The 26,142-nt window shown below is 38.3% G+C and overlaps 1 protein-coding gene across 1 annotated transcript; it reads right to left on the bottom strand.

Moving 5' to 3' along the window:
- Positions 1-723: 723 nt before the first annotated feature.
- LOC139664841 (adhesion G protein-coupled receptor F5-like) lies at positions 724-26,142 on the bottom strand. Its single transcript, XM_071543816.1, is given in 39 exon segments — positions 724-1,055; positions 1,448-1,514; positions 1,621-1,671; positions 2,030-2,071; positions 2,221-2,549; positions 2,552-2,606; positions 2,608-3,606; positions 3,725-3,889; positions 4,482-4,660; positions 4,770-4,895; positions 5,152-5,358; positions 5,959-6,171; positions 6,379-6,500; positions 7,962-8,023; positions 8,131-8,225; positions 8,302-8,760; positions 9,889-9,921; positions 10,614-10,781; positions 10,918-11,076; positions 11,824-12,252; positions 12,450-12,617; positions 12,754-12,912; positions 13,678-13,779; positions 13,974-14,141; positions 14,278-14,436; positions 15,202-15,330; positions 15,523-15,690; positions 15,827-15,985; positions 16,725-16,826; positions 17,024-17,191; positions 17,306-17,470; positions 18,134-18,211; positions 18,755-18,922; positions 19,055-19,219; positions 23,452-23,628; positions 23,820-23,963; positions 24,191-24,242; positions 24,557-24,667; positions 26,068-26,142. Coding segments are annotated over 38 exon segments (6,564 nt in total). The 5' UTR covers positions 24,659-24,667; positions 26,068-26,142; the 3' UTR covers positions 724-984.

The following is a 26,142-nucleotide window of genomic DNA, read 5'->3' as shown; positions in this document are numbered from 1 at the left end:
AGTCAACAAGGTTGTTGATCTGTGTAAAGCAGTCTTGCCCTGTCTAACTGATTTGATTGGCAAAGTAAACCAAAACAAGACCCATTTTGCATCTAATTTGTGGACATTTTGTTGTTTGAAATGATGTAATGAATACTCCAAATGGAAAAAATAGCAAAGCAAGGTCAAAGATTGAACTTTATTTCACAATGAATGATAGTCTGAAAGGATTGTATCAATATATGCAAAATCTTGCAAACACAAGGCCTGTCTCATTCTCTCACGCGCACACACACGCACACACACGCACGCACACACACACACACACGCACGCACACACACACACGCACACACACACACACCATATATTCTACATTATTACAAAACATTTGTAAGTGCAATTTTCTGTTCACATTTACAAGAATTACATTTATAAAATCTATACTCGATACTGTGCAAACTAGCAATTCTTCTTATAAGACAATATGGTATTCTTAGGCAGTATTTATAACTATATAGTAGCAGGGGCTACACTTACTAAGACTACACATTACTATACAGTACATTTGCAGATTTCAATTGCTCAAATTAGTTTTCTTTAAAAGAAGCCATCATGCCTTGAGAACCAGCATAGAAGCCACTAGAAACCATTTCTACAGCATGCTGATTTGTGCCACGATCTCACCCAATGTACCTTTTGACTACAGCAGAATGACTAAGCAGTAATATATTTTTCTTCAGATGTGCAATACATGAAAGCATGGTTGTGAGCAATGGCATGTGGCAATGACATTTTTTTTTTTTAAATGGCTAAAGTATTGTTTTGCCTGTCTGTGTAAACATCAAGCCTCACTCTTTTTGAGGGTTACATTATGCCCCAGAACCCAACTTAATACATTTAACTTGTGAAGGTTATGGTGAAGAATGACGAATAATCATTTTGGTGAAAAAAAATGTTGTCTGGCTTGGCTGGTCATTACACTCTCTGCCCACTGCACAGCGCTATCAAGTGTTGAGGTGGGACTCAGATGCACTAGAGCTGCTTAAAGGTCCATCTGAGGTCACATTGTAACCATCTGAAAAAAAAACAAAAAAAAAACATTAACAAAACAATGTGACAACTGATGCAAAAAGACAGATAAAACTTTAGAGTGCTACCCTGGCATTTTGAATTGTATATTTTTTCTTCACCATGTTCTTGTCAAGGTGGGGAAAAAGGTTTGACATTTGTCCTCCACACATGTCATTACTCATTGAAACAAATTAGTACTGGCGGCTGTGACTTGTGTCATTCCAAAAAGCAGTGCCCTTTGGAGTGGATAAGGAATGTCAACAATGCTAAGATGCAATCTTCCAATTAAATGAAACGCCAGTACAAAACCTTTTCATCACAATGTAACAAATGCCTGGTGAAGGAAAATAACATCAAAATGTCCTTGTTCATGTTCCTTTAAAATAAAGCTATTACCTCTTTCTCTTCTCCAGTTCCGGAAAAAGCCCAATCCACTTGATGATGAGTGTCCAGCAGAGGTGGTCTACAAGAAGAACATACCCAAAAACATAAAGCACCAAAATATTTGAAAGGGGATTGAAAAACTATTCACAAAGAATGATGTGATAAAAAAAAAAAACTATTCTTACCCTTGTGCCACTACTAATATCCCGTGACCTTACTACAAGTTCTGACCGGATCTGAAAATGTAGGCAAAGTAATTTCCCAAAAATTAGCATACTGCTACAAAACTCAAATGAACTAATTTCAATATATGAACTCATACTACATAAGCAGCAATGAGTATGATTTTATTGCACCATATACAAAATGACCATAATATATCTGTGGGGGGTTGATTGGGTTGTTCATCAATGCCAATGCCTCAACAGTTACTTACCTCTGCATCAGACATTTCTGATAGATCTCTGTGTTAATTAGCCAGCTTGCTCATCTTTATTGTGAAACTTAAGGGGACAGGAGGGGTGGGGGGTGGGGGCTGTGCTTACTTAATGCCCCTTTAAAGCATTAAGACTTCTAATACAGACACATACATACCTTTTTATCCAATAGTGTTCCAAACACCAATATGAAGAAACCCTGTATAAAGATACAAAGATTAGAACCTCAGCTAGGAGGCGTCCTATGACAAAAGACAAACTCTTATTATTCAAAACCTATACAATAATTTAGCACCTATGTATATATAATGCACAACACAGCATTAGTAACTACTGTATATCAATTACCTGCAGTGAATTGAAGACTGCAAACGCAATATGGATTCCTCTGTTGTCGGGGCTGGTCATAGTTCCTACTCCCAGACCCCAAGTCGTTCCGAAAAAAGGTGTGAGGACGGCCAAGCTTCTAGCAATAACCAGCAGCACATGTCTCTCAGATGCTCGCGCGGCGTCCCCCACGCTCCTGCTCCTCAACATTTTGTACATCACCACAAACAGGATCAGCAGGTTTATGACCACTATCAAGAGCACCGGGATCACAAACGCCAGCAGAGCCTTGGAATCGTACCAGTTCAGCCAGCAGACCCCAGTTCCTTGGATGTAGCTGTTGCTGGCGCAGTTACAGCTATAGTTATGATCACGATGATGAGAGGTGCCCCATAGCCTAGAGAGAAAACCGATAGCCAGCATGGCTTTATCAGACAAACCCCCATCAAAGACAGTGACTGCACGGTAGAGCAATAACAGAGCTGACGCCAACATCCAGAAGAACAGGGCCAGGTAGAACAAATGGATGAAGAATGTTGCCGCGGTGCATGCTGGTGGATTATCAGCATCTGCATCCGAAATGGCTGCCCCGATAATAAACCAAATGTCTGCAATTAGGAGAGACACGGCGATGTTAACGATGGAAACATGACGCAAGTAGGAAGTGCTGTTCTTGCTTATTTTTCTCCATATGATGGCTTCAATGATGAGGCATATGACCAAGCAACCCATGGATATGCCCACGCCAATGTAGGTTATGAAATCCAAAATCTCTCTAATATCTTCGGGAATGAAGGGTGACATAAGCATGGAGAACGAGGTGAGATGGTTGCAGTTGCAGGTGACAGTTTCGTTAGCGTTGAACACCAACTCACATCCCTCGTCGTCCCATCCGCCGAGACCATTGAAGAGGCTGAAGTTCCAGAAGACACACTGAGGGTTTTGCAGGGTGTCGTTTTTTATATCAAACGTGAATGACACATTGTTGATGGTGCCGCTAGATTTGACCAGAACCACATTTCCATTAATGGTGTTGATAGTTGCATTGCTTGCGTTTCTTGCGGGGAGTACATTATCCATTGAGTCAAATGTTATGGTAGTGATTGAGCTGAAAGGGTTGTTAGAAGCTGGTATGTCTATCACCACGGAAGAGTTAAGATCAGCACTGAAGGAGTCTGTGAATGTGGTTTTGTTCAATAGGATAAGTGATGTGGCAATTTCAAAGGAGTCATTGGTAAGAGCACCTGTTATATTCTCAAGAGAAAACAATAAGTTTGAGCTGGCACTTTGAACTTCGGGAATGTCAGTTCTTATTTGTGAGCTGTTTTTGGTGGCATCGACATTTAGGATGTCCCATGAATCCCTTGCTCCATCTGAGGTGAGGACATCTACAGTTACCAGGATATCCTAAATACAAAGGAAAAATATATTTGATGATGAGCAAGGCAGAAAAAGGTAAACATAAACACGAATGAACATGAATTGTTTTACAAAGGTGTACAACACTGTAGCCTGATTCACATACCGTCATTAGGACTTGATTTATTGGGGCAGATAACAATGCCACCTGCGTCAGTATCTGAACAATGGCACCAATGTTGGCAGGTGATTCAACCACTTTGTCAGTGAAGTTGACAGTGGCATTGCTGAGTCGCTCCAAGAAATTTGGAAGTATGATCTCATCCAAAAACTGAAATTTGAAAGGAAGAAAGCATTTGTATTGTAGAGTAATATATGGTTCTAATAAAAATGGAATAGAATTCACAGCTTTGTCTGTTTTGCAGTACAGATGCATGTTTCATCATCTTGTTTTATTATCTTGATATAAAAAAAACATGGACCCAATCATTATACTCGTAATTCTGGTGCCCTAGAACAATACTTCTGGCTCTAGTGAGCGAAATACAAGTGGAATTTAACTATTCCTCATTTTGCTTGGGACCACCTGAGGTCTTTGGACCCCAATTTAGGAACCACTGTGCTAGCTAGTTGGCTGATGAGTCATGTAACTACTTTGCCTCAATTCAGGTAATTTACAGCTGTTCAAAGACATGTACATCCATATAGCCACTTGGAGTTTTGGGAAAAATCCAAGGCTTAAGCTCCAACATCATATGCCTCTAATGCCCCCATTAGATCGTTAACATTCAAAAGTGTCTGTCTGGTGTCTGTATGGTTCTGAATCATCACTTTCTCAAAACATCTCTCTGGCCATAGTTGACATGGGTTCTAAATGTTGTTGTCACCATCTTGAAATAGAAATAGTTGGAGAACAATGTCACCTGTGACTCAAAAAGCAGTTCTGCGATCACTCTCAGGGTACAGTTGTCTTGTTCATCTTCCCATTCACCATTTTCTTGGCAAACTGCTGACTTCTCACCCTCCTCGTCTGGTTCGCAGGCAGCTATAGCCTTGTCACCGATCCTTCCATCACCAAACGTAGCATCTTGACATCTAAATACTGGAGAGAAAGAAGTCTTTGACCCAGTATTGGTGAGTAAAGGACAACACATTTTTTTATTAAATTCCTTTTTGTATAAAATGCTCTGGAATGTTGGATCAACACTTACACTCTGCGGATATGATGAGTGTGATGTTCTTTTGAAATTGCTGATTGTTTTCCTCTTCACAAGTGAATTGCTTTTGCTGGTTTTCACAGTTGGTAATCTCATAATTATAGGTGATCTCAGCAGAGCCTAAACATACAGTCACATTAAACACTCAACTCAAGATTGGAAAAATGTTATGTTTCAAATTGTGAATAATCAATCACTCTCATTACATCACTGCTAAGTGTATTTATAGTAGCTGAGAATTAATATTTAATAAGAATATATATTATTTCAAACTGAGTTATGTCTAAACTGCATTAACTGTATGTAGCATGCAGAATATGTAAGCGATTTCAATGGAGCTGATTTTCTTTTTTATGCTTGTTTGTTCCAAGTTTACCTTGGGCAAGTTCGATATTTCCATCTTTTAGCTGGATCTGGTAGGGGGTTTGGACGGTGCATTTCAACGGCACTTGTTTAGGATTTCCATCCCCGCAAAGGACATTTCTTCTGATGGGGTTCACTTGGATTACAGGTGCAGGTTTGACAACGAAAGATCCAATCTGCCGGAAAACTGTTCTGTCTCTCAGAAAACATTCGTAATTTCCTGAAATTAAAGGTGATCATCAGTGTTGAGGTCCAGCAAATGTGAGGCAATGTTGCCCAAAAAAATGTAAAAAGATGTATTTTTTAATACAGGTAGGTGAACATGATGGGGTTTTTTTCCAGTCATCTCAGGGAAATCAGTCTGATGACATCATTGGATAAGGATGGCATTGTCCTCTACCTTTAAAACTCACAACTTAAAACTCTTGGACACCTTTTTTCAAAATGCTCTTCAGTATCGTGACTGCATACATTTTAGCAGTGTTGGGCCCCAAGCCAAAACAATGGATGCAATGATAGTAATGGAAATTTTTAGAAACAAATGCTATTGTTTATATTATTATTATTATTATTATTATTATTATTATTATTATTATATTGTTTATGCTATAACAATTGCTAGAAACAAATTAATGGGCACCCTCCAGCCAATCAAAATCCTGCATTCATCTGGGTCATGGTACAAGGAGAAATATGTAAGGAGAATTTCACAGACAACAGTTTCATACATAAGTGTGTGTTTTGGAAATGTCCTTGATAGAGTTGTTAATGGTGGAGATAAAACATCTATTGACTGAAACAGACCACATCTGTTACTTACCATTGTCACTTAGGATAATTCGATTCGCTGTTAGTTTTGCCTGTCCATTCTCTTTGAAAGCTGTGTGTCTCCCAGTGATTGGATTTCCATTAATTTTCCACTCTGCTTTCCAGTTTTCACTAAAATTTAGATCTTCGAGTGGCGGCCCACATGTCACTGTCACAGTTTCCCCAGTAAATGCTTGAGCTGGTGTAAAATTTAATGGTATTTCACCTTAAATAAAAAATTGAAATAAAGGTCAGTCTATTATTATACAAGCTATAATCTAAACACAGTGATCAGATACTCCTTACATCACAAAAAATAACAATCTCATAGCAAGAATTTGGTGAATTACAGGCAAGATATTGTATTAGAATTTGTGACTAGACCTATAAGAATATTTTTATAAACTTGTACAAGACAGAATCTGAGTCTTACTTAAAGTGATTATTTTGAATTGTTCTCCCAGCTGTGATACTATTCCATTTTGTACTGCAGCAATTTCTGTGACTTCTAAAGAGGTTGCTCTGATAGAATATTGAGCGATGACACTCCCACTCCTGAAACAAAGAATTTAATCCAAATACATGCATAATCAAAACCAAAATCAATCCACCCACTTAAGGCCACAGTATACTTGCTGTGGAAACACATTTCAGCAGGATCATACGGACAAAGGGACAAGTTTGTGGGAAAAAAAACATGAGCTGCAGTGTGCGCTGCCCGAACTAGTTGAATTCTTTTCTCACCAGCCCCTGCAAATGGTCTGAAATATCACAAATAGCTGTGTTGGCATGAGGAAAAGTGTCTCCGTTTCCTGTTCCGGTTCATTGCTTTTGTTTACATCTCCATGCTAATGTCTCAGGGTCAACTCCAACTTCAAAATGAATTGTTTGGATGCTCGGCTTGCTGGCCTCATTAGAGGATATCGGCACATTTATGACCAATTGAATGACTTCTAAATCCTCATATTCCCTCAGCTGAGTTTCCATAGGTCATAGGTTGACTCACTGGCTTGGAGTGTAAATAAACAAATGATACCAAGCTGAGTATACACACATTTGTATGCAGCGTCATGTTCGACTGTGTTTCTATTTCGGGCAAGTTTGACTTTATTGTTAGTTTACCACTGCCTTTATAGAGCTGTAAACAAGACTACGTTAGTCGAGGCCAAGACAGAGACCAAGACTGGAGCAAGCAAAATCTTATTTGAGATGGGAACCAAAATGCTGTAACAAAGTTATTGCTATTGTGATTTTCTGAGAACATAATCTGTTATTCAGAAATAATAATGCAAAGAATTGTGATTTCTACACAATTATTTTAGATTATGTTGTGGCAGATATTACAGTATGAGACCTGAAAGAAAATATCTGAGACAAGACCGACAAGACCAAGATTTGCAAACTGTGGTGTCAAGACTCCAGTGTTACCACCCTGCCCGCTCTACAAAAAATAACCATGAATAACATTTCCCCAAGTTTTGTCAAAATATTGCAATATTGCACATGACATATAGTGCCCCCTCCTTGGGCTGATTAGTGTACATTTGATGTGAAATCTTTTATGTAAAAAAGCAGTTGTGAGATGCATTATTTTGGCAAAATTCAACAAGTAAACAAACACTGTAACATTCCCCTTAGGGCACTCAGTGCAATTTAAAAAAAATCCAGAATGGAGCAATGAGACTCATCATTTCCTTAAGTTTAGTGAATATCATACCACCAGCGGCGTCTGAGATATCGTGCATGGCGTACAGACAATGGAACAAATGTTATAGTGCCCCCCTTAGGCCAATCAGTGTAATTTTGTCTGGGGGGGATGTCTGAGATATTGTAGAGACAGACAGACCATCAGGGGGCCGATCGATTAGTCCCACCCCCAATTTCAGTGTGGGGGACAACTACCTAAAAATAACCAACTGATCAATGGAAATGAAAAACAGAAAAACAGCAAAAAAAACAAAAAAAACCTGATATATTTGATGGAAAGTAAAACAGAGAGGGTAAAATTTTACTTACCTTAAACGATTTAACTGTGCTGATATTAGATTTTTCACGGACGCTTCAGAAATTTCTTTAATCTGTTTGAGAAAGTGACATACTTGTTATGTGGTTCTCAAACATGTACCATGATAAAACTCTGAATGGTACAGATAACACACACACAGGCACACACGTAAAGACTCACAGTTTCATCGATTTCTATGAAAATTGGATGAGTTGGGTCATTGAAAGAAGGTTGAAATTCAAGGTCCATGGTGAACTCAAGATTCCTCTCGATAACTACAACAAAGGCAGTTATTACCACAAGGAAAATATTCATACACCTTCATTCAGCTCTAGATTTTCTGTGTAATACCTGCCGTTGTAGCTGTGGTCGTTGTTGTTGTAGTCGGTGTGTTGGCGGGTGTTGTCGGTGCCGCGGTCGTTGTGGCGGGTGTTGTCGGTGCTGCGGTCGTTGTGGTGGGTGTTGTCGGTGCCACGGTCGTTGTGGTGGGTGTTGTCGATGCTACGGTCGTTGTGGCGGGTGTTGTCGATGCTACGGTCGTTGTGGCGGGTGTTGTCGGTGCCACGGTCGTTGTGGCGGGTGTTGTCGATGCCACGGTCGTTGTGGCGGGTGTTGTCGATGCTACGGTCGTTGTGGCGGGTGTTGTCGGTGCCACGGTCGTTGTGGTGGGTGTTGTCGGTGCCACGGTCGTTGTGGTGGGTGTTGTCGGTGCCACGGTCGTTGTGGTGGGTGTTGTTGATGCTGGGGTAGTGGTTGGAGAGGATGTTGTAGTGCTAGGTTGAGTTGTAGGTGACGACATTGTTTCTGTAACTGTAAACAAAAAAAAATCAGATTACAGATTACCTACAACTGTGATGAGTCATGTGATTCCTTATATTATTCAGAGTCTGTAACATAATCTCATTACTTTCAATTACATTTGAAATACTTTGCCTCCAAAATCTATAAAATATTAAATATCCAGTCCATTGCAGAATGTAGTTTGAATAATGTTTCTGTCATCAATTATAACCCTATTTATCCATTCTTTTTCACATTTTTCACGAGGAGAAAAACTGTAGAACAGACACCATAATTCTGAAAATGCTATGCCCCTGAGAATTTCGAGAAACTGCTATTAAGAAATCATTTCCGGCAATATTTGTGAAAAAGATTATGACATGAAACCATTATCTTATTAACAGCGAAAATATTTTGATACAAATATGGACAGTAGGCCACACTACAGTGAATCACAGGTTTAATTTTTCAAGTTGAAGAAGGTTTTAGGGTTTCTGTTTGCATTTCTATCTAAAATATGTGCACTGATGGGACCATAGTGTATTTATGGCCTCGGTGCTCAGTCACAGTGCAGAATGCCTGCTTTTCTTATGGAGTTCACGTCTAGTTCCAGAGATTCCAAACAAAAAAATCACCACCCTCCTAGTTTATGTGAAAGTAGAGCTCGTGGACTCTTCAGTGATCTTTTACTGATCAATTTCTATATAGTTTTTACTTCCACTTCTAAAAATAACAAACAGACCGCTCCAGCTGCACCTTGCCCCTACTGCATCACTGTCATACCCATAATAACAGTAAACAACACCCTCTTGGGTGTTATGGCTACATTATATCATGTCCTGATTACAATTATTATAATAATGTACTCATAATGTGTTTATACTTCAGTGTAACCAACAAATCCCACATGTTATGAATATACAACTGATAAGGATGTGCATATGCCTAGTGGTAGAATGATAATAGGGTTGACATACAGTAGTGGATGCAAGCTGAAAGAAGAGGATTAGTAAGAAAGCAAAAGAGAGTAGAGTATCATTAAATACTATTTTACGTTCTTTTATGTGCCTCTTATATATTAATAATCCTTTTTAGTGCAACAACTACAGAATCTATTGTATTCTACCTGTGTAAAACAAAACTCAAATTTTGCCATACCTGGAGGTGACGGCGTAGGACATGGAGTGAGACCTGTGGAACCCAATTGTCAAGATTAAATTATGATACTGCATTTTTTCTGCCTATAAGAGGATGATAAAAATAAACATGTTGTACCCCACGAATGATGCAGGCTCCCCTTGGGCCAATCAGTATCAAGATGCATCATCGTTTGAAATTGCCAAAACCCTCATCCCTCCAAGTTTCATCAAAATTCAGACTGATACAGTGGTGTCTGAGATATCATGTTTGAGTTCAAAATTTTGATCTTGAATTATAGCTCCCCCTTTTGGCCAATCAGTGTAATTTGTTAAACACCAGAACAGCCAAAATCATGATCCCTCCAAGTTTCGTCAAAATTGTACCAGTCTGAGATATCGTGTTTGAGTTAAAAATTTTGACCTTGAATTATAGCTCCCCGATTTGGCCAATCAGTGTAATTTTTTTTTTTTGCAAGTGCAAAGATGCATCACCCTTCTTCCTTCCTCCTCTTCCTGCAATAATCTAAGTTTAGCCTAAGTCTAAGTTTTATTTTTTTATTTTTTTATGTTCTCTCCTATCTAGAAACTTGCTTGTGTTGTATGCAAATCTAATGTGTAAGTCGCTTTGGATAAAAGCGTCTGCCAAATGTGAAATTGTAATTGAAATTGTAATTGTAATTTTAACAGATGCAAAAACTCTTAAACACTGCCTTCTCACTGGCTTGAATAAATAGATATGCTCACCTGTGATTGGCTCACAGAACTGTCCATCTGAAGGGAGTCCATTTATACATCCGCAAGTTTCTGTTGCAGTGTTACTGCACATACCATAGGTCACACACTTGTCACATGACCAACCAAACTGGTCCTCACACCTACACTGTAGGGCACCAGTGGTGTTTGGAGTGCACACTATGAAGGAAATCAAGGGGGAAAACAAAATCTTAAGCCAAACCAAACAAATCATACATCATTTCAGAAAATAAATCTTAAAGTTTGCATTATTCAGGATGTAAGCATAAATAAATTAATAAGCAGAGGTTCTTACCTGTGGTGAGATTTACATGTGTTACAGCTAAACTGTCACTGATGATGACAGGAAACGCTAAATTCCTCAGATATTCCCTGAGTATAACTATCCAATTTGTTGGCAAACTGGCAACTGGGATGCGTACTTCAGTCACAACATCAATCTCAAAGGGGTTTACTATCAGGAAGGAAAAGTAACAAACAAATTTGGACATTAAAGATCAACAGTCATACATGGCTCTTAAGGTTCAGAATATTTTATGTATTTAGTTATTTTGTCGTTTATTTGTCAGGGACAATACAAGTAGACATTGTTACATATTAAAAACGTGAAAAACAGATGTATTGCATATAGGCTTTCTAGTCTAAGATAATTTGTGACCCTTGTTCCTGATTAGGCTTTTAATTATAGTGTAAAAAAGGTACTATAAATATATACCTTTAGTAGTTTCCTGAGACTAGGGCCCACAAAACCCATAACAAACCATTTGTATGATTTCAAATGATCTTTAATTTGAAAAGGCTGATTTTTCTTAATTGCAGAAATTGTAATTTATTTCTATATATTTCTTCCACAGCGTTGTTTCAGGTTGCTTGAGAGCCATCATAAGGGTTGCACAATTATCTTGATTCTACACTGTTATCTTTAACTAGTTTAAATTCCTTTAGCTTATCTAAAAGAGGAAGAAGCATTACATCCTTTCAGTTTTCAGTCACTAGTGGGTCCTTATTTGAGGGACTCTATAGGCATTAGTAGCCTCAGAAAAGTGTCTCTAGATTAACTTTTATTGAAAATGTTTTCAGCATAGGATGAAGACAGCATCTAAAGCCTGGTAAAAACCTGTTCCCACACCATGTCTCAAAGAACTCAGGTCACCTTTGTAACCCTGAAGTATAAATTTACAGTGCATTTGATATGTGATACCTGTAGTCGGTGTTGGAGTGACGGTTGTTGTGGTGATGGTTGTTGTGGTCGGTGTTGGAGTGACGGTTGTTGTGGTCGGTGTTGTGGTGACGGTTGTTGTGGTCGGTGTTGGAGTGACGGTTGTTGTGGTGATGGTTGTTGTGGTCGGTGTTGGAGTGACGGTTGTTGTGGTCGGTGTTGGAGTGACGGTTGTTGTGGTCGGTGTTGTGGTCGGTGTTGGAGTGACGGTTGTTGTGGTGACGGTTGTTGTGGTCGGTGTTGGAGTGACGGCTGTTGTGGTCGGTGTTGGAGTGACGGCTGTTGTGGTCGGTGTTGGAGTGACGGTTGTTGTGGTCGGTGTTGTGGTGACGGTTGTTGTGGTCGGTGTTGTTGATGTTTGGGTAGAGGTGAGTGTAGTAGTTGTGGTTGATGGTAGGCATGAAGTGAGCCCTGATAAAAAATAAAACAAATTATAAGTTTAGAGATCCTTATTAAGATCCTAGTTTACAGTAAAGTAAATTATCACAAAAACAATGTAATTGTTAAAAATTCAGTTTGAAAGATTCTAAACGCTGGAATATTGTGTCAATACTGAGAAACTCATAGATACAACCATTTGATTGGCTTGCGGAGCTGTATATGCTCACCTGTGATTGGCTCACAGAACTGTCCATCAGAAGGAAGTCCATTTATGCATCCGCACGTTTCTGTTGTAGTGTTACTGCACATACCATAGGTCACACACTTGTCACATGACCAACCAAACTGATCCTCACACCTACACTGTAGGGCACCAGTGGTGTTTGGAGTGCACACTATGAAGGAAATCAAGGGGAAAAACATAATCCCAAACCAAACCAAAGAAATCATACAACATTTCAGAAAATAAATCAGGCATAGCTTGGATTTTCCAGAATGCAAGCAGATAAATTAATAAGCAGAGGTTCTTACCTGTGGTGAGATTTACGTGTGTTACAGCTAAATTGTCACTGATGATGACAGGAAACGCTAAATTCCTCAGATATTCCCTGAGTATAACTATCCAATTTGTTGGCAAACTGGCAACTGGGATGCGTACTTCAGTCACAACATCAATCTCAAAGGGGTTTACTATCAGGAAGGAAAAGTAACAAACAAATTTGGACATTAAAGATCAACAGACATACATGGCTCTTAAGGTTCAGAATATTTTATGTATTTAGTTATTTTGTCGTTTATTTGTCAGGGACAATACAAGTAGACATTGTTACATATTAAAAATGTGAAACAGATGTATTGCATATAGGCTTTCTAGTCTAAGCTAATTTGTGACCCTTGTTCCTGATTAGGCTTTTAATTATAGTGTAAAAAAGAAGGTACCTTAAATATATACTTTTATATACTATAAAGTTTCCTGAGACTAGGGCCCACAAAACCCATAACAAACCATTTGTATGATTTCAAAAATGCATGATCTTTAATCTGAAAAGAAGGCTGATTTTTCTTAATTGCAGAAATTGTAATTTATTTCTATATATTTCTTCCACAGCGTTGTTTCAGGTTGCTTGAGAGCCATCATAAGGGTTGCACAATTATCTTGATTCTACACTGTTATCTTTAACTTGTTTAAATTCCTTTAGCTTATCTAAAAGAGGAAGAAGCATTACATCCTTTCAGTTTTCAGTCACTAGTGGGTCCTTATTTGAGGGACTCTATAGGCATTAGTAGCCTCAGAAAAGTGTCTCTAGATTAACTTTTATTGAAAATGTTTTCAGCATAGGATGAAGACAGCATCTAAAGCCTGGTAAAAACCTGTTCCCACACCATGTCTCAAAGAACTCAGGTCACCTTTGTAACCCTGAAGTATAGATTTACAGTGCATTTGATACGTGATACCTGTAGTCGGTGTTGGAGTGACGGTTGTTGTGGTCGGTGTTGTTGATGTTTGGGTAGAGGTGAGTGTAGTAGTTGTGGTTGATGGTAGGCATGAAGTGAGCCCTGATAAAGAATAAAATATATAAGTTTAAAGATCCTTATTAAGATCCTAATTTACAGTAAAGTAAATTATCACAAAAACAATGTAATTGTTAAAAATTCAGTTTGAAAGATTCTAAATGCTGGAATATTGTGTCAATACTGAGAAACTCATAGATACAACCATTTGATTGGCTTGCGGAGCTGTATATGCTCACCTGTGATTGGCTCACAGAACTGTCCATCAGAAGGAAGTCCATTTATGCATCCGCACGTTTCTGTTGTAGTGTTACTGCACGCACCATAGGTCACGCACTTGTCACATGACCAACCAAACTGATCCTCACACCTACACTGTAGGGCACCAGTGGTGTTTGGAGTGCACACTATGAAGGAAATCAAGGGGAAAAACATAATCCCAAACCAAACCAAAGAAATCATACAACATTTCAGAAAATAAATCAGGCATAGCTTGCATTTTCCAGAATGTAAGCAGATAAATTAATAAGCAGAGGTTCTTACCTGTGGTGAGATTTACGTGTGTTACAGCTAAATTGTCACTGATGATGACAGGAAACGCTAAATTCCTCAGATATTCCCTGAGTATAACTATCCAATTTGTTGGCAAACTGGCAACTGGGATGCGTACTTCAGTCACAACATCAATCTCAAAGGGGTTTACTATCAGGAAGGAAAAGTAACAAACAAATTTGGACATTAAAGATCAACAGTCATACATGGCTCTTAAGGTTCAGAATATTTTATGTATTTAGTTATTTTGTCGTTTATTTGTCAGGGACAATACAAGTAGACATTGTTACATATTAAAAATGTGAAACAGATGTATTGCATATAGGCTTTCTAGTCTAAGCTAATTTGTGACCCTTGTTCCTGATTAGGCTTTTAATTATAGTGTAAAAAAGAAGGTACCTTAAATATATACTTTTATATACTATAAAGTTTCCTGAGACTAGGGCCCACAAAACCCATAACAAACCATTTGTATGATTTCAAAAATGCATGATCTTTAATCTGAAAAGAAGGCTGATTTTTCTTAATTGCAGAAATTGTAATTTATTTCTATATATTTCTTCCACAGTGTTGTTTCAGGTTGCTTGAGAGCCATCATAAGGGTTGCACAATTATCTTGATTCTACACTGTTATCTTTAACTAGTTTAAATTCCTTTAGCTTATCTAAAAGAGGAAGAAGCATTACATCCTTTCAGTTTTCAGTCACTAGTGGGTCCTCATTTGAGGGACTCTATAGGCATTAGTAGCCTCAGAAAAGTGTCTCTAGATTAACTTTTATTGAAAATGTTTTCAGCATAGGATGAAGACAGCATCTAAAGCCTGGTAAAAACCTGTTCCCACACCATGTCTCAAAGAACTCAGGTCACCTTTGTAACCCTGAAGTATAGATTTACAGTGCATTTGATACGTGATACCTGTAGTCGGTGTTGGAGTGACGGTTGTTGTGGTCGGTGTTGTGGTGACGGTTGTTGTGGTCGGTGTTGTTGATGTTTGGGTAGAGGTGAGTGTAGTAGTTGTGGTTGATGGTAGGCATGAAGTGAGCCCTGATAAAAAATAAAATATACAAGTTTAAAGATCCTTATTAAGATCCTAATTTACAGTAAAGTAAATTATCACAAAAACAGTGTAATTGTTAAAGATTCAGTTTGAAAGATTCTAAACCCTGGAATATTGTGCCAATACTAAGAAACTCAGATACAACCCTTTGATTGGCTTGCAGAGCTATATATGCTCACCTGTGATTGGCTCACAAAACTGTCCATCTGGAGGAAGTCCATTTATGCATCCGCAAGTTTCTGTTGCAGTGTTACTGCACATACCATAGGTCACACACTTGTCACATGACCAACCAAACTGGTCCTCACACCTACACTGTAGGGCACCAGTGGTGTTTGGAGTGCACACTATGAAGGAAATCAAGGGGAAAAACATAATCCCAAACCAAACCAAAGAAATCATACATCATTTCAGAAAATAAATCAGGCATAGCTTGCATTTTCCACGATGTAAGCAGATAAATTAATAAGCAGAGGTTCTTACCTGTGGTGAGATTTACGTGTGTTACAGCTAAACTGTCACTGATGATGACAGGAAACGCTAAATTCCTCAGATATTCCCTGAGTATAACTATCCAATTTGTTGGCAAACTGGCAACTGGGATGCGTACTTCAGTCACAACATCAATCTCAAAGGGGTTTACTATCAGGAAGGAAAAGTAACAAACAAATTTGGACATTAAAGATCAACAGTCATACATGGCTCTTAAGGTTCAGAATATTTTATGTATTTAGTTATTTTGTCGTTTATTTGTCAGGGACAATACAAGTAGACATTGTTACATATTAAAAATGTGAAACATGTATTGCTATAAAGTTTCCTGAGACTAGGGCCCACAAAACCCATTCCAAACCATTTGTATGATTTCAAAAATGCATGATCTTTCTGAAAAGAAGGCTGTTTTTTCTTAATTGCAGAAATTGTAATTTATTTGAGATGCAATTCTTCTCCCACAGCGTTGTTCCAGGTTGCTTGAGAGCCATCATAAGGGTTGCACAATTATCTTGATTCTACACTGTTATCTTTAACTAGTTTAAATTCCTTTAGCTTATCTAAAAGAGGAAGAAGCATTACATCCTTCCAGTTTTAAGTCACTAGTGGGTCCTTATTTGAGGGACTCTACTAACAATGTTGTATTAAAATCTCATGTGTACGTCGCTTTAGATAAAAGCGTCTGCCAAATGGGAAATTGTAACTGTAGTAGCATCAGTAGCCTCAGAAAAGTGTCTCCAGATTAACATTTATTGAAAATGTTTTCAGTGCAGGATGAAGACAGCATCTAAAGCCTGGTAAAAACCTGTTCCCACACCATGTCTCAAAGAACTCAGGTCACCTTTGTAACCCTAAAGTATAGATTTACAGTGCATTTGATACATAATACCTGTAGTCGGTGTTGGAGTGACGGTTGTTGTGGTCGGTGTTGTTGATGTTTGGGTAGAGGTGAGTGTAGTAGTTGTGGTTGATGGTAGGCATGAAGTGAGCCCTGATAAAAAATAAAACAAATTATAAGTTTAGAGATCCTTATTAAGATCGTAATTTACAGTAAAGTAAATTATCACAAAAACAATGTAATTGTTAAAAATTCAGTTTGAAAGATTCTAAACGCTGGAATATTGTGTCAATACTGAGAAACTCATAGATACAACCATTTGATTGGCTTGCGGAGCTATATATGCTCACCTGTGATTGGCTCACAGAACTGTCCATCTGAAGGAAGTCCATTTATGCATCCGCATGTTTCTGTTGTAGTGTTACTGCACATACCATAGGTCACGCACTTGTCACATGACCAACCAAACTGGTCCTCACACCTACACTGTAGGGCACCAGTGGTGTTTGGAGTGCACACTATGAAGGAAATCAAGGGGAAAAACATAACCTCAAGCCAAACTAAACTAAACAAAAAAAAATGTCAGGCACACTTGTTCATAAAGGAGCAATTTAGTTACCAGAAGCTCTTACCTGTGGTGAGATTAACATCTGTTACAGCGAAAGACTCAGTGATGAATATGGGAAAGGCCAAATTCCTCAGATTGTTCCTGAGTAGATCTGTGAAATTTGCTGACACACTGGCGATTGGGATGCGTACTTCAAGCACAACATCAATTTCCGTCAGGTTTGTGATCACTGGGAAAAGAACAGAACATTTGTGAAATTTGTGTTGTTACTTTTATCACTCCCTCTAAACTCCAGATTGGAGTTGAATTATCCAAAAACTATATTCCATCCCCATCTCACTGTTCGTCTTCATCATAATTAGACATTGTTAGTTAAAAACACCTAAAGCACCTGCTTAAATAACATGACAACATCAAACTTGTGGAGAAAGACTCCCAAATTGGACTTAAAGTGACAAGCAGAAAGCAGCCAACAACAGTTAAAGGCTACAGAGAAAATTATTTACGTTTGCAAATGTATGTGGATATGTGTAAAACTCATCAGACATTTAGGTACTTAAATTCCTGCCTTCACTGTGTTGTTGCTTGCCTTTCTGCTGCGTCATTTGGTTACCCTGATTTTTATACAAGCGCACAGGCAAGGTAATTGTGTTATCCTGATTTATATAAGAGAAGATGCAATTGTCAATTTTTGAGGTGTAAAAGAAAAGTAATAATAACAAGTATAGTGTACAGGATTGCTGTTCTCAGGGAGAATGGAATAAAGTAATGTTTCTGCTTTTGAAATGAGTGACAAATAATTAATAATGCAATACTTTTTTGAGTTATGCACCTAAAATTGGTCATATTTATGACCCCAAAATATACCTTCGGTACACGTGATGTGTAATACCTGTTGGTGTTGGAGTTTCTAGAGAAGTCGTTGGAGTAGGAGCAGGAGTTGTGGTTGCTGGTGGGCATGAAGTGAGACCTGATACATAACAGAAAACAGAAGATTAAAGATCCTTTTAAAAAAGGAAACTGGTACAAACATTTAATCCTTTAGGATGCTGTTTGCAGGATTTACACACTGAAATATTTCTATGTTATCATAGTTTGAGGGAGAGGGACCAATAAATACAACTGCTTTCTGATAAGCTTGCCATCATAGAGCAATGCTGCCCCACAGAGTCAAACAACAGTAACTACTTCTTGTGTGTTTTAAAAGCCAAACGTCATAGCCGGGGTTTAGCTTTCAAGTCAACACAAAATACACTCCCAAATGCTAGCAAATGATAAATAATGTTGTATCAACATAAGTAGATAGTTGGGGCAGGGGATAAACTTAGTTTCATTATTGCAGTTACTGCTGTTTGGCTTTCTAGGGCAGAGTAGGTCAAACATCAAAAACATCCAGAGAAATGCAGAAGATGATCAGCACAGCAACATAAGTATTTCATGTATTTAATCAGTTCAATGGCCCTAGTGACTACACTTCTATTGCCTTGTAGAAATAAATATATATTATACGCACTTGTGATTGGCTCACAGAACTGTCCATCAGAAGGAAGACCATTTATGCATCCGCAGGTTTCTGTTGTAGTGTTACTGCACGCACCATAGGTCACGCACTTGTCACATGACCAACCAAACTGATCCTCACACCTACACTGCAGGGCGCCAGTGGTGTTTGGAGTGCACACTATGAAGGAAATCAAGGGGAAAAATATATATCCGCAAGCCAAACTAAACAGATCATGCACCATAAAAAAAAAGAAACTTGCCAGGCACACTTGTTCCTTAAAGGAACAAATTAGTTACCAGAAGCTCTTACCTGTGGTGAGATTAACATCTGTTACAGCGAAAGACTCTGTGATGAATATGGGAAAGGCCAAATTCCTCAGATTGTTCCTGAGTAGATCTGTGAAATTTGCTGACACACTGGCGATTGGGATGCGTACTTCAAGCACAACATCAATTTCCGTCAGGTTTGTGATCACTGGGAAAAGAACAGGACATTCGTGAAAACTACTAGATGAGAAAAACAGACAACTGAAAATTAGCTTATTACTAGTATAAAGCCTGCCACCTGTTTTGTCTGTGGAGCTGACCAACAGTTTAACATATAGTATATCAACTGTACATGACAATTTTCAATAATTCCCAACATCTAGGCTAAGTTGATGACAACATCAAACAACAAAAATCAAGAAGGCCTGTAGCAGCCAATAATGTAATAACTACCGTTAGTGTAATAACTGCCAATAACGTAATAATTTTTCCGTACTTAATGTAGTAAAAGTCGATAATGTAATAACTGGCCAATAATGTAATACATCTTCTGAACCAATAACGTAATAACTTTTTGCGTAATAAGTTATTACATTATTGGCTGCCTGCCTTCTACTCCTTAACAATTTGAACACCGAATGAAGTGCGAGCACACATGTTTGCAAACACAGACAATTACTCTTATGTTGTATAATATGAAATCTATACCTCTTTGAAGATGCTTTGTCCTTGAATACAAAGACCACTATTTCCTTTCATGAAAGATGTCATCTTTAATTAAATGTATTTAAATCAGTTTTTCAAGCAAACTGTTTCAACCACACTATTATAGCTATTCAGCACTCTCTCTCTCTCTCTCTCTCTCTCTCTCTCTCTCTCTCTCTCTCTCTCTCTATGTATCTATACCAAACCTGACTCCTGAAAGGTTACATTAAAATGTATTACCAAATCAGAATCCTTGCCCTATTTACATCCCTGGCTATTTGTATACAGTCATGACAAGCTCGACAAAGAGTCTAAAACCAAAGCAAATGATATCTATAGTTCATTCTTTAAGATGTGTATTTTCTTTGGCAGTCCCCATAATTGACCACTAGATGGCCGTTGATTGACAAGTTATCCAGTCATGGGACTCTGACATTAGGCTTTCTTCCTTTGTCTGCAAACTTCTGTCTTCCTTATCACACATGCTGAAAGGTAATTAGTGATTTGATTTAATTGAATTTAGTAAATACAGTTTATTTAGTTGAGATTCATGCACATAGATGAACATTTCTTATATATTTAGTGCAAGAGGATATACAAATTTGTGAGATCATTCTAATTAACCCTCAGAGACACGCGAGGGCGTCTGCGCCCTCGGCCGACATTACTGTCTTTCAGAGGCTGTAGCGGGTTCATTGAGGCATCCATTAAGGCATCCATTGGTACCAACCATGTCATGCTAGCTTGTCGGGAAGGGGGCTAAATAACGCTCCAAAGTTAGGCTAAATTTTGGCGAGGGAAAAACAGGCATGGCCATTTTCAAAGGGGTCCCTTGACCTCTCACCTCAAGATATCTGAATGAAAATTAGTTCTATGGGTACCCACGAGTCTCCCATTTACAGACATGCCCACTTTATGCTAATCCCATGCAGTTTTTGGCAAAAACCATGCAGTTTTTTGCCAAACCTGGCCCTCTAGCTGACCCTGAACCTGGCATTCTGGCTGACCTGAAATTGGCCTTCTAGCTGACCCTGAACCTGGACTTCGGGTTGATCTTGAACCTTACCTTCTGGCTGACCCTGAACCTGGACTTCGGATCTTGAACCTTACCTTCTGGCTGACCCTGAACCTGGCCCTCTGGCTCACCCTGAACCTGGACTTCTGGTTGACCCTGAACCTGGCCCTCTGGCTCACCCTGAACCTGGACTTCTGGTTGACCCTGAACCTGGCCCTCTGGCTCACCCTGAACCTGGACTTCTGGTTGACCCTGTACCTGGCCCTCTGGCTCACCCTGAACCTGGACTTCTGGTTGACCTTGAACCTGGCCCTCTGGCTAACCCTGAAGTTCAGTCTATGGCTAACCCTTTGGTTGACATGGTAGTGGGTCCTGGCAATGAGCCTGGAGCTCAATACTTACCATCAGAAATCATATCAAAAATTATTGAGTTATCTCTCAATCAAAGATATGTCAATGCTGGGGACATTCAATAGAGTCTCACTCTTATTCCGTGAACTATCTAGACCATATCATCCCAACCTGTACATAAGAGAGGCACTTGCAGAGAGTTTGGAACTGGACAAAGAGATTCCATTAGTGTTATGAAGCTATACAAGGCTGCTGGACGCAGCAGTGGTCTCAGCACACATATAAAAGAGTTATTTAGAAAGGACAGGCAATGGATGAAAGCCTTCTGCTCAGTCACATAGCCTTCGGACACTACAAAGTTAAGGACTTTTTGTTTTTTTTCGGTCAGCAGATAATTTCATTTTGATTCTCTCAAGTTCTTTTTTACATTTGTAAATGAGTTGAAGTTACTTTTTATTTGAGATTGAACTTTACCTCCAGCACCTTACCTCCATTTTGTCAAATGTACAGTACAATATCAAGAGAATGTTTAGATCTTTAAAAAAGGGACCGTAAACCGTCCTTTATTATCATTATAAAACTGAAAGATGTGTTACCAAAGTTATCTTTGTAGGTCATGTTATATACTATATTTTACAGTTTACAATTTTGCATTAAGAGGTTGAGAGTTGAGCACAAGGGATAAAAGTGCCAGTTTGGTTGAAGAAGTTATTTAAATACACTTGATTAAAGATTATGTTTTTCATGGAAAGAAGTGGTGGTCTTTTTTATTTGAGAACACAGCATCTTCAAAGAGGTATAGATTTCATATTATACAACATAAGAGTAATTGTCTGTGTTTGCAAACATGTGCTCCCACTTCATTTGGTACTCAAATGTGTGTGTGTGTGTGTGTGTGTGTGTGTGTGTGTGTGTGTGTGTGTGTTTTCTCAGAGTTAGGACTAAGATTCAGGGGTCAGGATTGGTCAGGTTTTTGAGCAGCTATTTGAAAGAAGCAACAGTAAGGGTAAGTGTTATGGAAGTCTGACACTTATATGATATGATAATAAATAAAACTTAAACATAGTGATATAAGTATATTATAACATTAACGCTACAATTATTACATTTTTAATGATTTTCTTTTTAACCCAGCTAATAATGTAATAACTAGTCAATAATCGAATAACTTATTACATTATGGACAAAAAGTTATTACGTTATTGGTTCAGACATTTTATTACATTATTGGTAAGTTATTACATTATTGACTTTTATTACATTAAGAACGGAAAAATTATTACATTATTGGCAGTTATTACATTAACGGTAGTTATTACATTATTCGCTGCTACAAGGCCCAAGGCTTCGGCCTATCCTTGATATTAGTCTCAGAGGGGGTGAATCTTGTGCATCAACAAACTCTCTCTCTCTCTCTTTCTCTCTCTCTCTCTCTCTACACAGCACATGCACACAAACACACACGCATAGCTCCCCTGGAATGCCCTTGAATACCTTTTCAGAGAAACACTATGCACATAGAGAAAACATATAAAGCAGTTTACCAACAAAAATGCACTGGAAAATGGCCACAAAAGGAGCAGTTTGAATCTAAGGATAGACACTAGAAAGCAGCATCTGACCAGTTAGGTAAATGCCACAACATCCAAAATGAATGGAAGCCTGTGAACATTAACCCCCAAAAAGTTCCTTCTTACAGACAATCCAACACATATAAACTCCACCTACTGGCGAGCGTAATAAAAATCCATCAACAATATCCAGCACAATATTTTCCGCTAATGTTATCTACCATGTAATTGTGAATGTTGATCTACTTTAAGTCACCCTAAATAGGTTCTTCAGCTAATTGACTAAAATGGGACTTGAAAGACTAAAAACAAGTAGGAGCCAGTTGTGATATACAGACTTGTGGCCCTGCTCACTGTAGTAGCCTTATCAACTCAAACCAAACCAAACAAACAGGAACAAACGATTGATCCCCATGACCAACAGGAGCTGCAGCAGGATTACATATAATACATGAATAAAGAAATTGGCTAACTATTGAGAGTTTAACCATCATGCCAGCAATCGTTTTGTTAGAGAAAATGTTGACTTTTCCAAAATGTGGAAATGTCATTGTGGAGCACTGCGTTTTATGTATTTCATGTTCTATGTTTTTTTACGTGGAAGGTTTTCTGTACATTGTATTTCTTGTATTTCGTGTTCTATGTTTATGTACATTGTATTTTATGTGTTTTCATCTGGGTGCAAGAACAATCTCCCCTCGGGGAAAAGTTGAATTGAACTGAATTGAATTGAATTGAAAGAGAAGTGGTGAGCAATCTTCTTTCTTTGCTGCACTGCGAACGCCATAGTAGGCCTACCTGGTGTTGTGTTGGTGTATGGCTGGCAGTACTGGCCATCTGCTGGAAGGGCATTGATGCATCCACACGTGTCACCAGTGATCTCATCGCAGGCTCCGTGGTTAATGCAGTTATCGTATGACCAAGCAAACTGCTCCTCGCATCTGCACTGGAATCCAGTCGCATTTGGATAACATACTGTGCAAAAAAGTGGCACACACTGAAATGTTGAAATTAAATTACATCTTTTGAGGCACGGCATACAATGGGCTAAAAACAAGGAAGCCTAATTCGATTTTTTTAACAACCTAGACATTTAACTGTGAGAGCTTTAAATTGGAAATCCACCGTAAAACAAAATCTGTGTCATCTTTTGAGGCATGGCGTACCTGTTGTGGTGTTAATGCTGGTAATTTCAGCAGTGTTGTTGATTTGTAAAGGAAGACTGAGTGTATTCAGCAGCGTTCGGAGAGGTGCCAGATCAGATATATTTACAACAACTTGGAGGACATAATCAGAGGAGTTCAAGAGAGCTGTGAAGACATGAAACACAGGCACAGCAAATTACCAGTACAGCAAATCATATTGACACATTTTCAATGACAGAAATTATATTTCTGGTTTCCATTTCACTGGAAACCAGAAATACTTTTGTTTGCAAAAACAATAGACTCGGTGTGATTAGTGCACCTACCTTTTGTACTCACGACACAGTTGATACTAGCACTGAATTCAGCTCAAAAAGCAAAATTTGACTCACCCTCTCTTTTTTCTCTAGCATGCATGTGTGATACTTGCGCACCTGTCGATTTCTGGAAAAGGTTGATCTCATTAATTACTCATTAATTACTCATTAATTACATCAGTTTTTCTCAATCAACTACAGGTAAAAGAATTCATTATCCAATGTCTCTTTGTTGGTTCTTTACCAACATCAAACATGGCCTACAGTAACATACTGCATATGAAATGAGAATTACTGCCTGTTACACACTGTTATACAAAATTCATAACACTTTATACTGTGTTGAGTGTGTGGTGAGTGGACTCCACTGTGAAAAAGATCTTCTGCACACTTGCAGATAACAGTGCATACTAAAAATTATTGTACCTGTCACCCTCTTACCTCAAAGAATACATTTAGAGACTGGCCGTATCCCGGTTTCTCCAGAATGGAGTATATCACTAGAAGAACAATCAGGCATCCTGCTGCCTTTGGTAATGCCATCACTGAAGACTGGAGACAAAACACAATTAGTACACTGGACTCAACTACACAACTAAATCACTCAAAAACAATGGAAAGTCTCCCTTTTGTTTGGATAACAGCATACAGTACATGCTTGAAGATGACAGAGCTACTTTAGGTGCTTGAAACTACAAGGTGCGGTGGCAGTTTCAGGAAAGCATAACAGTACCAGCAGATTTCTTTGGAATGCTACCAGGAAGTAAACAACAGTCTTTGGTGTGTGGGTTGGTATGTAGATTTATGGTTGTCAGTCAAGTTTGCATGTTGGCACATGTATTACGTGAATCTATGCATCTCTATTGTTCAGCATACAGTATCTGGGGGTAACATTAATGTATGCCTTATCTACGGTCAGCCTTCTTACATGCATCAAGGCCATACTAGCGCCTGTCACTAGAAAACATAGCCTCTAGAGTAAAGCTATGCGCTATAAAATGAAAGTAACATATCAAATTACAGGCCACTAATTTACTGTCTTTATCTATGCATCGGTATACACTGAATGTATAAGATATTAGGGACATCTTCTAGATATTGAGTTGCACAATCCACATCTCAATTATCTCAAAGCTTAAAAATCCTTTTCTAACTCGTCTGCTTCTCTTTATCTGCATCCTTTGTGATTGGTCTGGATTTAATGAGGGAAAAAGTATAATGCCTTTTACCTGGATTCACCTCATCAGTGTACTAAGCATCCCACATTTTGTACATTCAGTGTATATATAATTCAATAACCTATGATATTATGACACTAAATAATCAATCCTTTATATCTCCTTACAGTATGGTTTCAGATTAACGAACCGGTAACAACTTATCACTTATAACTTCGTGTGTCTTCTGACACAAAGTATCCACTCATTATTATGTCATTTGAGTTTCTTTACAAGTAAACAAATCAATAATTACTAGTAACCTAAAATGTGACATGTAAAATGGCCAAGATATTAAACTTTGAGAACTTAAAAGGGACAATCCGCTCTAACAGAAATCCCAAATGTTGTTTTTACAATCTTGAACCTTACAGTCCAGATTTGTGAGCATGAGTAAGTTTCTCCCAAAGCTATGAACCATGAATTAGAGCCTTGATTCCCTTTGTTCTGGTAATGGAAGAGAGTTGTTCACAGATACTGACTGAACTGTCTGAGGTCATAGGAGTAACATGAATTTTGTTGACTTTAAACTGGAAAGGATAATTTGAATATTTATCTTGCCATTACGTTTAATTCATTAATTTAATATTCATATATATGTATATGAATATTAAACTAAAAACAAGCCTGTTTTTCTTAGTTCCTGAAAAGTTGACATTTTGCAGATGCACGGTTCTTACCCAACAGTGACATATTAGATAAAATACATATATAAAAACGCAGATAGTATTTTACCCCTCTTTGTCTTCTGGCTTCCACAAAGGACTCTTGTCGTCAGGGTGGCACAATCATGTTACTGTACGTCTCCAG

The sequence above is a fragment of the Centroberyx affinis genome, unplaced genomic scaffold (genome assembly GCF_046629955.1).
Source record: "Centroberyx affinis isolate AG114_WGS23_722 - 3 ecotype Tasmania unplaced genomic scaffold, CSIRO-AGI_Caff_v1 ptg004379l_1, whole genome shotgun sequence".
Lineage (NCBI taxonomy): Eukaryota > Metazoa > Chordata > Actinopteri > Beryciformes > Berycidae > Centroberyx > Centroberyx affinis.
Note: the sequence above shows the minus strand (reverse complement) of the source record. Positions and strands in the feature narration are given on the sequence as shown.